The 16,496-nt window shown below is 38.5% G+C and overlaps 1 protein-coding gene across 1 annotated transcript in view; it reads right to left on the bottom strand.

The window, feature by feature from the left end:
- Positions 1-2,542: 2,542 nt before the first annotated feature.
- Positions 2,543-16,496, bottom strand: part of LOC119657524 — a 30,343-nt gene continuing 16,389 nt past the window's right edge. The window contains exon 2 of the mRNA XM_038064468.1: positions 2,543-3,242. Within this exon, the coding sequence (XP_037920396.1) occupies positions 2,922-3,242 (321 nt within the window). The 3' untranslated portion in view covers positions 2,543-2,921. The remainder of the gene's footprint in view (positions 3,243-16,496) is intronic.

Genomic DNA, 16,496 nt, shown 5'->3' with positions numbered 1-16,496 from the left:
CAATGATTTCAGATGATGGTGAAGGACGTCAATGGTCGACTTCTTATCCACGATGATGAACAACTGAAGAGATGGACAGAATATTTTACCGTGGTTCTTAACCGTATCACATCCGGTGAGGTTCCTCCTCTTGTGGACTAAATGTCTAGTCATCGTAACTTGTGGATATGGCTTATTCCTCAAAACAAAAGTGTAATCATTTTGGGCTATCAATACACTCAAATGGAGTAAAGTCGCTGGGCTTGACGGTCTCCCGGCAGAGTTATTTATCGTTGGACCTGCAGTTACTGCAGATCTGCTTCTTCCCCTCGTACAGAAATCTTGGGAATCCGAGACCTTTCCCAGAGAGTGGAAGAAGAGGATGATCGTCAAGATCACAAAAAAGGAGACCCGTTTTGAATGTGACGTGTGCTCCCTGCCATCGGAAAGATAATAGCTAAAATAATCCTGGAACGCATCAAAGAACATTTCAAAAGCTTGATCGACAGAGAGCAGGCTGGTTTCCGGTCGCGATCCTCCTGCGCTGATCACATAAACACCCTACGGATCATTTTGGAGCAGTGTGCGCGAAATTTAGATTTTCGCTGCACCTGCACTTCATCGACTTCGAAAAACTTTTGGATAGCCTGAACAGGGAGTGTATCTGGAGTGCTTTACGTAGGAGGGGCATTCCGGAGAAACTAATAGCGACATATGATGGCGCAAAATATCACGTGCTGCGCCGAGGCGAAATTTCCGATTTTGAGGTCTAAAGCGGAATTCGCCAGGATTGAATCCTGTCGCCGATATTATTTTTTCTTGTTATCGGTGACATTCTTCATGTTGTCTTGTCCGGAGGACGTGGAGGAATTCAATGGACGATGACACCTTTCCTCAAGCACCTCCACTACGCTGATGGCATCTGTTTGCTCTCTCACAGGATTATGGACCTTGGTCAAATGGATCTGGATTTGGAACGCGAAGCAAATAGAGGGGGACTGATAATAAACACCAACGAAACCAAGGTTCTCAGTCTGACGGGTCAACGCACCCTCCCTATCTGCATTAATGGGCAGATCATCGAAAGCGTCAATCAATTTGTGCATCTGGGAAGCGTGCTCTCTGCGGACAGTGGCGCACAGACGTGGCATTCGTACGCACTGTGATTGGCAGTGGATAGATTACACATTAAGGGCGGGTGGCAATTGTATTGCTGGCCATGTCAAGCGTCGAAATCCCCTCTCTCAGGATGTTTGACGAGTGGATCGCCCCAAGAGCAATTGGCGGAAGTCGTGGGGGTGGTGAAGTGCATTTCAGGTAGCCGCGAGCGATGGCCCGTAGGCGTGGTTGACGTCCTATACCCCATCTAGGGGTGAAGGGTAGCCATATTGAAAAATCTGAAGAAAACTACGAAGCTGCCACTATACGAGCCTACGCACCGACATACCCTCCACACCGATATCACTTCAAATAAAGTTAATAACAGTATAGAACTATAATTTTTAGTAATTGATTGCAAAACCCCCCTTGAGTTCGTCCTACATCATGCAATAATATGGGGTATAATACAAGGAATGGTCCTACCAAATTTTGTGGAAATCGCATTATTACTAAGAAAGTTATAATAGGCCGAAAAAATTTACCTCAGTGCAAACTTCGAGTAGTGCGCGAAAGTGAATATTCTGACATAATATATGCAATACATTATGTGCTAGATACTAATGGGCCGAATGTCCACTCTTATGTTCTTATATGGAAAATACACAAAACATTTCATACCTGAAGCGTCCAGCTTCCGGTTTCCTGACTTGTTGTCATAACTTTAGGTTTTTTCGCTGTGTATTCACATCTACCTTTTGTTTCGGATAGTATTTGACGTAATGACTACGCGGAAAGTACTTTTGCAAATTATCTTGCTGAGGTTGCCTATAAGATCGCTGGAATTAATTTTCTTCCTCATGTGTATTCGCGGATGCTTAAGGTTTGGACTGCTTCCAACCACCATTTGGACCACGTTTCATTTATTTGGGTCTATTGTTCCCAGTCAATATGTTACGTACCGAAATCAGAATTCGCCTATCCAGACGAGTCTGCCTTTTTATAGTTATTTGTTTTCAGTACATTCGAAATATTTTTATTTTGAGCTTTCGTTGTTTTCTTTGAATGTTTTGTTTTTAAACTCATCTTAAAGTACAAGTTCGGTTCGGTTCTTTCGTTGGAAAATTAAATACAATTATAACGAAATAAAAAGAAGAAACTAGTTGAACACCCTACATCCCACGAAGAAATGTACAGCGGGGATCAGAGAGAACGTTGACCATTTATTTTCTGCAAGTTTATTTCTTTAAAAAATGTAAATCAATAAGTGTCACCGCTACACGAAAACACGTGACAAATGCTCGGAAGTATTATCGGATCAAGTTCAAGTTACTCCACCCCCAACGTCAAACCAAGTAATGCATTTAGTGGCGGGATTTAATGAATCAGTTGTACTGAATTCTGCTTTGCACAGTTTTCACTAAAAAGCGAAAAAGACGCAACAAAAGTAAATTTTTTTCTGTAATTTCGCGTTTACTTTTCAGAAGCTGTGAAAGAACTATTACATATCGTTTGATACTGTTTGTTTACATTTATTTATAAAACGTGAGATGATTGCCCACAGTTTTTTACAATACTAGGCTAGGTCGAACCTTAAATAAATGATTTTTTTCCAACATGACATATTTATAAAATAAGACGCTTCAAAATTATCACTGATAAAGTTTTGAATGAAAAGTTACAAACTCCGCTTCATCAATTAATACAAGCTTTCATTACTTTGTTTACAATCCTTAAAATTACGCACAGCAAATCATCTCAGAATATGTACAATTCGTGCTATTCAACCTACAATAAAACTTACATCTATAAAGCAGTGCAATTACTCTGCTCTAAAAACTATCCTACGGCCACGTAATTTTCATCCTTTTACTAACGGGCTGGCCGGTGCAGTTCCCATTCACTATCGCTTCGATTTTCCTCTTCGTTAGTGCAGTGTCACTAAGGTTTATGTTTAATGTTACTCTGGACAATTTGGCGGCACATTCATTGACTGGAGGTGGTAGTACCCTCTTGAGTGTTGAAATTAGCTGCTGTGTTTCTTTTTGCACGCTCATTTTTTGTTTTCTCTCGCTACGCTGATCCATTGGAACAGCGAAACAATTGAAGATTTTGAGGAGCTCATCACGGTCGAGTTGGTCTATGTTTGGAATTCTCAACTGACGCTGTAATGAAGTAATTGAAATTGTTAGTATATGAAAATTCATTGTCGTTATTTGAACTTGAAAAGGTGATTGTGGAAAGGGTATTGAATGCCTGAAATTGCCTAGTTCGAGTTAAAAAAAATATAATTGACTTTTAAATAAAAGTGTATACATTTTGGGAAATACTAACTGAATTACGGCTTAACAAATTTAACCTTGCTATACAACCGGGGAATGTTGTGTGTATATTCCACGACTTGAAAATTCCGTTTTAACATCAAGGTCCCGGTATTAGAATTAGTAGAAGCGTATACTCTTAGGTTTTATCAAACGAAAAAAATAATTGTGACGTTATTTAGCGTTTAAGTTCAACTTATAATGACTCGGGGAAGCAGATATATGTTTAACAGTTATCTTACTACAAAGCGTAATTTTCTCCTAAACAAAAAACATTTTCTTCCGAATCTTTAAAGTAACATTTTCTAGTCACCAAGTACTTTTCAACATTGCTTTCGTTCGATTTACGAAGTAGTCTTTCGTTCCCTTTGGTATCACACACATACATATAAACGTTTATTATACGGCAGTTCACCTTTAATATAGGCCTCAGCTTCCATTCCTTTCCTTCATCCATTTTTTCGGTTTACTGAATGCCGCATTTGTTCCTTGCTTTTTGTTATTTAGAACAATTCGGCTGCATCGTACGATGGAATATGTAAATTCAACCAGTAAATAATCATATTCAAAAGCGTAGAGGTTCTATGAAATATAATTTTTGATATTGTTGAACTTTGTCTCTTCTACTTATGCTGAAAAAGAATTTATTTTGCTGTACTTCAACTTGGATTAATTGTATGTAGTTATGGGGATTGCGAGTAATACCGCCTATAAAATTTTGCGACGGATCCTTTTCAACCCTCTTAACGAAAGTCGCCTTGTTTTTCTTGCACTGATTCACGGCGTACCTGATTCCATATATTGTTTACCATCAATTTGATTAAAATAGCTTCTATTCTTCCACCGAAACACGCTCTACCATAAATAACCCATAGACTCACGATCATAAAAGATAAGAAACTTATTAAGAAATAGAATTAGTGTAAGGTTGGGGTAAGACGTGAAACGCAACCATGATGGTGCGTAGATTTTGGATGGATGCTTTTAGTGATTATTTAAACGTTATTGATTGATTGATTTATTTTTCGACCTATTTTCCGAGTTCGAAACCCGAACTAATGGATACGTTGAGATGAGAGGATAGAGAGATATACTGGTTTAGTTATTTTTATAATAAATAAATAATTATTCATTCATTTTCACATAAATGTTAATTAAAACGATAAATATTCCAGAAAAGACAATGGACAATATATTAAACCAACAGACAAAGATGACAATTTTGTCCAACGATTTTCGTTTTTCTAATCAATTATTTTTTAAAACTTTCTGAAAAGTCAAAATGACCAGACATGGCCTACTTCATATCGCTCCGACACAAGTGAAAGGCAGTCGTTGAGACTTTCAACTTATCATGTTTTTTAAGGTTTCGTGTAAAACAAAAGTGGTCGGAAGTGGCTATTTCTTTAACGGACCCAATCTCAGAAACTACCCAACCGAAAAATCTGAAAAAAATCAAGAAGTTCCCACTAAGTTGCGAAACACCCCTCATATCGATATCTGTTCAAATAAAGCTAATAATAGTAAATTACTATAATTTTTAGTAATTGACTGCAAAACCCCCCTTAAGTTCATCCTAGCACCATGAAATTTTGTAGCAATATAGGCTATAACATAGAGCATGGTCCTACCAGTTTCGTGGAAATCGTACTATTACTAATAAAATTATAAAGTTCAAATTTGTCGCTTTTCTCCAAACTGAAGATTTTAAATACCAGTGTCACGTAGAAGTGAATATTCTCATGTATATATTACGTGCTACGTACTAATGCACACTCAAATGTCTTTATAAAAGAAATACACAAAACCTTTCAAACCTGAAGCGTCCAGCTTCCGGTTTCCCGACTTGTTTTATTATAAGTTATGCATATGTTAATTGCGATTGCATCAGTTGTAATAGTTTTAAAAATCTCGGCCAAAGGTACGAGATCCAAACCACTTCTGGTTTCTTTGGATCTCCCGTTACACTGAATTACTTTAGTCAAAAATCCTATTCGGCGTTCTCGTGGTGTGCCGACGTAACAGTCAACAATTAAAAAATAGTTCCATAAAAGTTGTTACACCCTTTTCGTATAAATCGTTTCAATTTTTTGACATAATTCTTTAATGAATTGGTTGATACTTTTATGGAGGCGTGGTAGTATACGTTTTGTCCCTGAGAGGACGAATGACAAATAGACATGGAGAAGTAGGTAGCAATAGTTTTAAACATTTTCGGTATGAAGAACCTTTGAAGATCATTGCGTGAAAAATTGGAGCAAAATTAAGGAAGATACACCGGTTTAAGCAGCAACATCTCATACATGACTGAGCGCAGACCCGTGATGCGAATAGCAAAAAGCTGCAGCTGCTAATGCATTGGATTCGTTCAAACACACGTATAATACTCTTCCCAAGGATGTTTTGGATGCCATCAAGCCTATCTATGAAGGTCTGAGCAAAGACATCCTCCTGTAGCGATGTGCTGAGGGTTTACGCAGAAGAATGATAGTTCGAATCAACTTATTTGGAAAATCTCATAAAAGGACTTGAATGGAGCCTTTGTCGTCGTTGAGACTGCAGCTTATAGTAAGTGGCAACCTATCTCTTCAATGAAGGTTCTTTGCTTTACTAACCTTCAAGTAAAGTATGAAAATCATTAGTGGATCATGCGACCATGAATAACCCGATAAGCCGAGCGGAGCAAGGAACTGAAAAACTGTAAAATTACTGCAATAATCGTTTTGAAGTTTTGAACGCTATTTCCTTCCTTTCCTTCCCTTCCTTTTTTCAAAACTCAATAAAAACTATTGTACGCATCGGAAAATATTTATTTATTTTTTATAATGTAGGTACATGTCTAAAGTTTTTATTTACATTGTTTTGAAGATCAGATCTGTTAGGTGACGTCCCCCATTCTCCATACATTGCGTAAACCGATTTCTGGCGTTTGTCATGACTCTTGTTAGCATAGCAGGTGTTATGTTGGCAATTTCTTCTTGGATGTTGGTCTTCAAATCTTGTAGGGTTCTTGGACGGTTCACATAAACACGGGATTTCAAAAAACCCCACAGAAAAAAATCACAAGGGGACAGATCGGGAGAGCGTGCCGACCATTCCAAATCGCCTCTAATTGAGATAAGGCGCTCTGGAAAGGGTTCCCTCAAAACAGCCATCGATGCTCTTGAAGTGTGTGCTGTTGCACTATCTTGTTGGAACCAAGTGTCCCCAAAATCCAGATTTTCTAGCCGTGGGAAATAAAAATTCTGTAGCATGTTTACGTACCGGTCCGAATTCACTGTCACTGTAACCTCATTTTCCTCAAAAAACCAGGGACCAATAACTCCATCTGAGGAAATTGCACACCACACTGTGACTTTGGATGAATGCAAAGACTTTTGATGCAATTCTCGAGGGTTGGTGTCAGCCCAGTAGCGCATGTTTTGTTTGTTAACCGACCCACACAAATGAAAATGGGCTTCATCGCTTAAAAAAACAATAGCACCCTCGGAAACGACATCAAGAAGAAGCTCACACGCGTTCATCCGAGAATTGAAGTCATGTTCTGAAAGTTCCTGCACTATCGCCATCTTATAGGGATGAAAATGAAGATCATCACGAAGAATTCTTCTCACAGAACGATCGGATAGTCCAAGAGCAGATGCGTGATTGCGCGCAGAACGCAGTGGCGATCGCAACATTGACGCTCTCACTGCTTCAATGTTGTCAGGTGATCTAACGGGCCGAGGGACTCCAGTTCTTCCTTTTGTCGCACTTGCAGTTTGTCTGAATGTAGTAGACGGGAGCCAACGGGGCTAAATTAAAGCGATTCCGAAATGCACGCTGTGTTGCAATAACCGAACATCCGCTTGAAAAGTAAACCTCAACGGCAAAGGCACGCTCCTCACTATTCCAACGCATGATGGCGACTGAACCGTGTCGGGACAAAACTTTACAGTATCCCCTCTTGAACGAGACCACTAGCGCTCCGCTATGACATCAACTAACTGAGTGGCGCGCATTTTAAAAAAGGAAATTATGCTGCCGTACCCTGTATAACTATTTTGCTAGTTCTCTAGCTTTTTTCACTTGTACAAATAATATTCAGCCTCATCTGGGATTTCTATTCTTTTCTATTATTTTATTTCGTTCATTCTTTTCTTATACTTTATTGCACATTGTTTTTATTTCTATCCCTAGCCTAAATGCTGCTCGACACACCAAACTTTTCCTGCCAGAACCCAACATACGTACCGCAAAGTTTATCCTGTCGAAAAGCAGGAGGACTTGCAGGTGTATTGTGGGCATTCTGACAGGCCATAATTCACTAGCTGGGCATATGTTCAGAATAGGAATTACCGAAGATGATACGTGTCCCTCCTGTAATGAGGAAGCGGAATCCATGGAGCATTTCCTATGTGAATGCCCCGCCTATGGACGCATCAGGAATCAAATCTTTGGTGCCGATGTTCTCCAATTACGACGGGTAGCATCACATCTACTAACGGAAATCCTACGATACGTTAACGAATCCGGAATATTCCGTTAGACGGGGGACGCGAGTACAATGGGCCAACGCGGCCTGAGTGCTCGGAAGCTGTGGCTTCTCCCCACCATACACACACACATCCCTATCTTGGGATCCAGAGGCGACATGAACGACTCCTCCGAATTCTCGACAGCAAGCTCGTGCGTTCTCCAGCAGTAGATGTTAAAAACTTCGTTTCACCCCCTGCCGTAGTTTTCAGCTTTCCCTTGGCCGCCATCTGAGTTTCGAGCCAGTTATTGACCCAAGGTGATGACGGCCCTTGGAGGGGAGTACGGGTGTCTTCCACACGCTAAGTCACGGTAGTAAAAATCACATAGAAGGATGCCTTCTATGAAGATTACCCTGCTTCTTACGCATACACATAAGTGTACATATATGTATGTCTTGTCTCCAGTAATTGAGATTGATATACAAATAACTAAAAAAGGTAAAAAAGTCGAAATAAAATGTTCTCATGTGGCCGTCGTATATATAATGGATTTCCACTATATTCTATGTATGGTATCCTCGGGGCAGCTAATTCATACCAAAATGGAAACTTTGACCTATTGTAACTTTGTTAATAATTGTAAGATATCAAACGTTTCCTAGTTATGCTTTATGTTTGTGCCAAATTCTGTAGTTCCGCAATGAATTTAAGAGGGTCTTTGTGATAAATTTCTAAAATATAGTAATATACTATTATTAACTTTATTTGAGCAGATAACGATATGGGATGTAGTTTCAAGCCTACAGTTGATATAAATGCGTCTTTGTTATTATTGTTTTTTCATAAAACCTTAAAAATATGTAGACAATGACTACTTGGATGCACGTTCGATTCACTGATCCAAACAGAACAGATACCGGCATTTCGATGAGCAAAAAAAAACAGTTTTTGTCAAAATCAACTAACTTCAGAAAGCATTGAAAAATAATTTTCAATAACGGTACGTTATATGCCATAGCAATTATTGGTGGTGGAAGTAAGCGGAAAAGGAATACAAGGTTGCCGGAGCGTGTATCCAAAAATGGTCCATTTAAAACATCATCCAGTATCAAAATGTAATTCAGTGCTACAGTTACACACTGTACCATTCGGTATCGACTACGAAAAATGGGATTAGATTGGACGAGCTGCAGGATGGTCTCCTTTTTGAGCAACCATCATGTGGCAAGAAGTTTGTGTTGAATTTGTCGATTCGGTATAGCAAGTCCTTATATTTTAAGCACTTCTTGCCATATTTTTGATCTAGAATCAAAAACTTCTTGAAATGAAATTGACATGCTTCCCAAACAAATGCATTCGTAAAAGGACAGGGGCCTCTCCAGATGGCATTACCTTCTACCAGATAGACCACGTTTTCATCACTATCCAGCATCCTTGACGTGAGATCATATCGAGGAGCAAATCCCGACTCCGACCACTACACGGTAAACACGTCTACAGATGCCGAATATCAAAACCGGCGGAATAAAACTAGCCTACTTAGGGAATTCAACGTGGGAAAACTAAAAATTATTTAATAGCCGCAGAATACAAGGTAAAACTGAAAGATTAGGTCCTATTCTCCGGAATCTCACGGGCAAGCCTATGGATGACACTTGATATGACCTAAAACGCGTCATCCAAACAACAGCAGAAAGAGTGGAGTTATGAATCTCGGCGTCGGAGAAATGATTGGTTCGAAGATATATGCCAAGAAGCGGTTCACAAGAAAAATTAGGCAATCAGACAACATATAGAATGAAACACAAGGAGGAAAATTGAAAATTAAGAAAATCTCCGACAAGAAACTAATAAAATATTAAGACAAAAGAAGAGAAAACGGCGAATTGGAGGAAATCGACGACAACATTCCGAGCAACAATCCAAGCCAAGCTTACAAAGTAATGAAGAACCTAAGGCGTGGATATCAATCCAAAACTATTCTACAAACAAAAACTGAGAATCATCGGGGACGAACAACCACACAATTCAATCACCAGAGCTCCCAAGAATTATCGTCGAGGGTAATAGGAACATTGAACCGCCATAATAGGAGGAAATTGAGACAGCGATCAAATGTCAAACGAAATTTATACAAAATGTAAAAGTTTCACCTTCTATAACTTTGTTAAAAATAGTTCGATTTCCTTGAAACTTCTAAAAGTTATGCTAATATACTATTATTAACTTTATTTGTGCAGATATCGGAATTTAGCGGCCTAGATTTCGTTTAGATACATCACTGATTTTTTTTCAGATTTTTCAGTTGGATAGGCTCTGAGAACGAGACCTGTTACCCTCTTTGAGGATCACAGCCCTCTCCCCTACGTTTCACCTGATGTCAAATATGGGACCGTTTTCGAAAAGTATTAATCGGGCCCTTTCATTTGATATCCTACATGGCCACATTCTTTGAAAAAAAATTGCACTCTCCATTCACAGAGCCTTAACACAAAATTGAGCCCCTTGTTGTTTGTAAAGGGGATAAAAGACTCCACCATCTCACCAATTTTCTGGAACCACGAACAGATCGCGCAAGAGTAGAAAGAAACTGTGATATGCTCAAAGCCGCTAGAAAAAGGCTGGGAATTCAACGATGTACATCAAATATTCGTAAACTTCAAGCAGACATACGACAGTATTGATCGAAATGTACTGCCCAAACTAATGCTTCATTTGGGAATTCCAGCTAAACTGGTAAGCCTTGCCAGAACGACAATGACAATGACAGATGTGTTTGAGACAAACATCTACTTCAAGCAAGGATATTTGCTGGTACCTCTACTATTCAGTCTGACACTGGAGCAGGTAATACGAAAGTTGCCTGTGGACACAAAAGGGATGCTGCTCTATAAGTACCACCAAATCGTCGCATATGTGAACGTAATATATAATATAATCATGGCGCGATCAACTCACATCAGCAAAGCAACAAACCAAGTTGGTCTACGAATTGCTGAAAACAAAATGAACATGATGACGCAAACAATTGGGGAAACTGGAAGCTCGACGCTTGAGGTATGGAAGGTTTTTGTGTGTGAATTTGAGCACGTACTGTATATGCATATATTAGGTGAGAATGTCCACTTTCGCGCGATACTGACATTCAAAGTCTTGAATTTACACAGAAGCGACAACTTTGACCTATTATAACTCTCTTAGTAATAGCGCAATTTCCACCAAACTTGGTAGGATCATGCTCTATGTTATAGCCTATAGTGATGCATTTGCAATTTTATGATTTTAAGATAAACTGAAGGGGGGTCTGCAGTCAATTATTAAAAATTATAGTAATATCGGTATAATAACATCGGTAATGGAGAGTATTTCGGAGCCCAGACACTATATAGTGACAGTTTCTTGATTTTTTGCAATTTTTTTGGTTGGATAGTTCCTGAGAATGGATCCGTGAAAGAAATGTAACTTTCGACACCCATAAACGACAAAAGTAAGCCCGACTTCGGAAAGTAATAACTGAGAGCTTTCATTTGAAACTCCACATGACTAAATTCGGTGAAAAAAGTTTACACCACTTTTTGTAGCACCCCCGTGTGCTGGGTTGGGGAAATCGATTTTTTTTGTGCATGAATTGTATCTATATATAGTAGAGAATATGTGGGCAAAGAGATTTTCCGATATTCCGAGTCGTTCAGAAATTACAGTGTTAAACAGGTAAGGAGTTAGCAACCGCGGCTAGAGTACTCGATAAGAAAGAGCATCGAATCTTTTTTTACCTGTTAGTTTTTTACCTGAGCATTATAAATTCGAACCCAGATATAAATATAAAAAGATGGAAAACCATAATAAAAAGGATAATCCAGTCTAGAGTGAGCAATGAAAGGCTTTCAAGCTATACTCAATTATATTTTGTAGTAAGTATTGTGCTGTTTGTGTGTTCAGTGATTTTTTTAAATGGATCGTACGAAGGGAGATCGCTTTATCGTTCAACGTCATGCTCGCACTAAAAAACGAGTATTTCATGGGAATTGATACTTATCAGAGAAGAAAAAGGACTTCCCTTCAACATCAGCAAAGAAACTTTTAGCAAGCTTGAACATGGATGTTCCAATTGCGACAAGTTTTGTATATTGTATATTGGATTTTGCTGGAGTTTTCTCCGATATTTCTGCAAATAATAAAATATACGTAGTAGTAAAAAAGCAATGCATAAGGCATGTTGAGAAAAGAATGGGAACGCGGCTTAGAAATGCAAAGAAGAATCACAAAGGCATTGGTGGAAAAGGGGCTGGAAAACTAACTGATAAGGTTATTAACGACCTCACTACATTTTTTGGGCTAGCTATTCGTTGACACGCAAATTCGATAGAAGGAATGAAGCAAGAAATTTGGGAAACTTTCTTCCATAAATGTTCTACAGACGAAAATCCTCAGCATCAAAATTGTCCGGCAGGCGAGGACAGTTGGTGCAAATGGCGTAAAGCGGAAGCTAAAGGAGAACTGGATAGTTTCCACCACGAGAAGGCACCTTTGACTGAAGAGGATCAAACATCATTAAACCAATTTATGAAGATTTGTCATGAGATGATCTCTTGAACAGATGTTTAGGAGCAGAGACCCAGAATAACAATGAGTCGTTAAATGCATTGATCTGGACTTTCGCTCCTAAACACCCTCATTCTGGGGCCAAGGATGTAGAAATAGTCACTTTTCTGGCTGTAATTATTTTCAGTGAAAGATTCAATGGCATTCTCAAAATCCTAGTGACAATGGGATGCCAAGTTAGTCACATATGTCAGGTTTATGCCGACCACCTAATTGAAGCGCGATTTTGACGGTCCGAACGACGATCGACTGACCTCTCTAAAAGAGTCAGAATTGAAACCAGAGAGCAACAATCGGCCTTACAAGACTTTCTTAAAGAAACAGAGGGTGCTCTCTATGGACCAAGTATAGCAGATCAATGCTGAGTTAAAATTTTACTGTTGATTATGACATTTAAAGTTTCAAACGCGTTTTTCTCGAAACTGCATCTTGAAAATCGGCTGCCACCATAGCTCAAAATCTATCCGACCAAATTCTTTTGAAATTTTCACGATTTTTTTAATACCTATTTCTACGATCCGCAAACTAGGATAATTGCAATCGGACGGGTCGTCTTTTTTATTCATAAAAAAAGCCGTAAAAACACCAAAATCCAAAAAATTAAGTTTAAAAGCCCGCGAAAAATTTACCTTTTAATATTTTCTAATTATCCTAGTTTGCGGACCGTAGAATATTGTCCACATTAAAATGCCGTTTAGTTTTTTTTCTTCAGATGAACACAGCGCCCTCCAGCGTGGCAGCAAAAAAACACCTTTTTTTGGAGATGGGTGCATAAATTGACACGTATTCCGAAAAGTAGCTACGATATTAAGCTGAAAAATTTATCACATATACTAGAGATATCAATAAACGGGGGTGTCTAATATGCTCCGTATTTCAATAACGCACAATGCGATCGGGCTGGAAAAATTACTATGCACGTTCAAGATATTAATAAATCTATGGCGAAAAAATCGTATTAGTATCTTTAACCAGTTCTTCACAAAATTTTTTTTAGAAAAGCGAAAAAAAAAAACGGCCTTCACACGGGATGACCCCTTTAAACACTTTAGTGTTTGTTAAATAATACAGAAGATAGAACCAACTGTGGGTGCGACCTTATTCTTATGGAGAAAGTCAGTTCTACACTTTTCTCAAAAACTTGCATTTTATTTACCGGGACATTCTGGCAACTTTGAAGAATAAGTGGAAGTGAAAAAACGGCAGTAATTATTCGGCAGAAAAATGCAACTTTTTCCATTATTTCAAGTAGTTTAGATTATATTAAACTTCATAGAAAAAATAAAATATCCAGTAAGGCATGCAAAATAAAACATAACGTTTACATCACTGGCTTTTAAGAAACGAAGCTATAGCACGTACATACAATCGTAATCGGAAATTAGTAGAATGGAGCATATCGTCTCGTCGTAGAGATATCAATAAACATAGTATGTTGAAAAAATCACGTTTCTATCTTCATCCAGTCCTCCAAAACAATTTTTCAAAAAAAGTCAAAAAACGGCCTTCACACGGGATGACCCCCTCAAATTCGTACATTACATTGTATGCGTCAGCGTTCACAGTTCTCATCTTTGCCTAAAGTTTGGTGTTAATCGATACAACCATTTTCGAGAAAAAATGCGTATGGCAGACAGAGAATAAATTGATTTTAGTAAGGCTTCGCTTTACACAAAACCTTAAAAATGACGCCAAACTGATATAACATTAAAAAACAACTTGTTTGCACTGATGAAGGGAACAAGTGGTTCCCGAAATATCGGTATTTGCAAGAATAAATACCCACACCAACGAAAAAGAAACAACAAGTTTTTATTATTTTAATTAATTAATCGTTGGAAACACCGCATAATTTCACTCTGATAAAACATAATTATTGACGAGTACAACCTAGAAAATGTAGGCAACTTTATATACTTAGGCGTACAACTGACGAAAAATGTAAATGAACTTGACGAAATAAAACGATGAATTCAGCTTGCAAATAGTCTCTTCTAACGTATTCTTTGCTACGGATGTGAATTACAGACCCTACAAACTTCCGAAAAACTGGTCAATACCTTCGGGAGGAGGGCCCTGAGGAGAACAACAGGAGATAAACGAGAAGCGAATCAGATACATAATAATAATAATCGTTGGCGCAACAATCCATATTGGATCTAGGCCTTGAAGTGTGTTAGAGCACTTCATTCAAGACCGTAACGGTACACCACAGTACACTGTGGGAGGCAATGTGGTCAGCATTGCGCTCGCCCGAGATTATTACCCTGATTTGACTCAGGTACTCATTCACAGCTGAGTCGACTGGTGTCCGACATCCAATCACGATAACAAACTCCTCTGCCCCCAGCGAGATTTGAACCGCGACCTTCCGCTACGATAGCCCAGCGCTCTAACCACTTGAGCCATCCGGACACCAGATACAGCTATGAAATATTTGACCACCCCGAAGTCTCCAGATTAATAAAACTTCGGAAGTCACAATGGGCTGGCCACGTTCAGCGTACGGACAAAAAAGGTATTTAAAGAGAGGGCTGAAGGAAAACCTCAAAAGCGCTGCGCAGATTCTGTTGATGAAGACGGCGCATCACTGTTCGGATTTGAGAATTGGAGGCCGTGATTGAAGGTTCCAGATGGTTGGAGGGAAGACATCCTAAAGGCCAACGCCCGAAATGGCAGAAAAAAATAAATATAATGGAACTGCGGGGGAATGAACCATTTATGATAGCATGGAGAGTCCCGACCATCTTATATTCAAATTTCAGTTTTGGTACATTTACACTTTAATTCCTAGGTTAGTGGGATCCCTCCCTACATGTAAAGAGAAAAAATATGGGCCAACAATCGACACAATATAGGCCAACATCATAAGAATGACGATATTGACCGATGTCTAAACCTCAGAGATGAACATTTTCCGTAATTAACATTTCAGTTAGTTGCCGTGTGCATCAATTGAAGATGAATATTAAAGTCATCCACCAAAAATTCATTGCCATCAATTCACTGGCATCTCGGCAAATTTACCATTATCAATTTTTCCGTTATTATTAGTAGTTTAGTTATTACTTCATGCCTCCCATTATCCGCAACCCCAGAAATCTCGAAATGGAATAATCGAAACAAAAGTAGTGTGGGAGGGGAGCAACCTTTAGGAGCAAACTGAATCTGAACTTTGTGATCTTCGAACATACTCAATTCCGTACCGATCCACGAAATGAAATCCGTTAAATTATACCAATGAACCATTTGGAATTCTCCTGCAAGAATTATGTACTATCTAGAGGTTCGACTCGTATTCGATATCAATCAACTCACTCATTATAGAATTTCGATGAACATTGGGTGAATGTCAATTGTATTAAAAATGACCGACAATATGCAATTTACAGGAACGCAGCCAATATTTAGGTTACACAAATACACATCTCCCTTAAACTATTCAGTGACCTAAATGTTGATTAACGATTTATCGAATGTGCATTTTATGAGTACTGAAAACAAACATCGAGTCAAATTGAAACTTTGGTGAATGTAAAATTTAGCTCGAATAAATTAACATAAAGAAAGTAGCGTGCTACTTATGGTCAGAACTGAATTATATCCCCATTTTCTAAATTTCGCCTTGTTTGCTTGTGGAAGGTAAAAAGAACGGAGAAGATTTGTTTATATAATAAATAGCAGATAATATTTACAATTCTATAGAATCAGGAAATGCAGGCCTAAAATATAACAATCCCATAAACTGTACTTTTCCTGAAAATTAGTTCCGAAATTAAAATGGATTTATGCTTACTCTTACATGTTGTACGGGGAATATCATAGGGATCATAAAGACGGCGCCATATTAAAGCCAATTAACACCAAACATTCATTCATCCGAATGTAAAGCAGACTTTGACGTGGAATTCCCGATCATAAAGTAGCTGACGGGGTGTTTAGAAAGGATGCCAAAAACAAAGGAGAACAATTAATGAAACAATAAACTGAAGAGGCATTTGTAAAATTTTTCTTTGGATTGAATATCTATTAAATATTT

The sequence above is a fragment of the Hermetia illucens genome, chromosome 5 (genome assembly GCF_905115235.1).
Source record: "Hermetia illucens chromosome 5, iHerIll2.2.curated.20191125, whole genome shotgun sequence".
NCBI classification, from domain to species: domain Eukaryota; kingdom Metazoa; phylum Arthropoda; class Insecta; order Diptera; family Stratiomyidae; genus Hermetia; species Hermetia illucens.
This window is presented reverse-complemented; position numbering and strand designations above follow the sequence as displayed.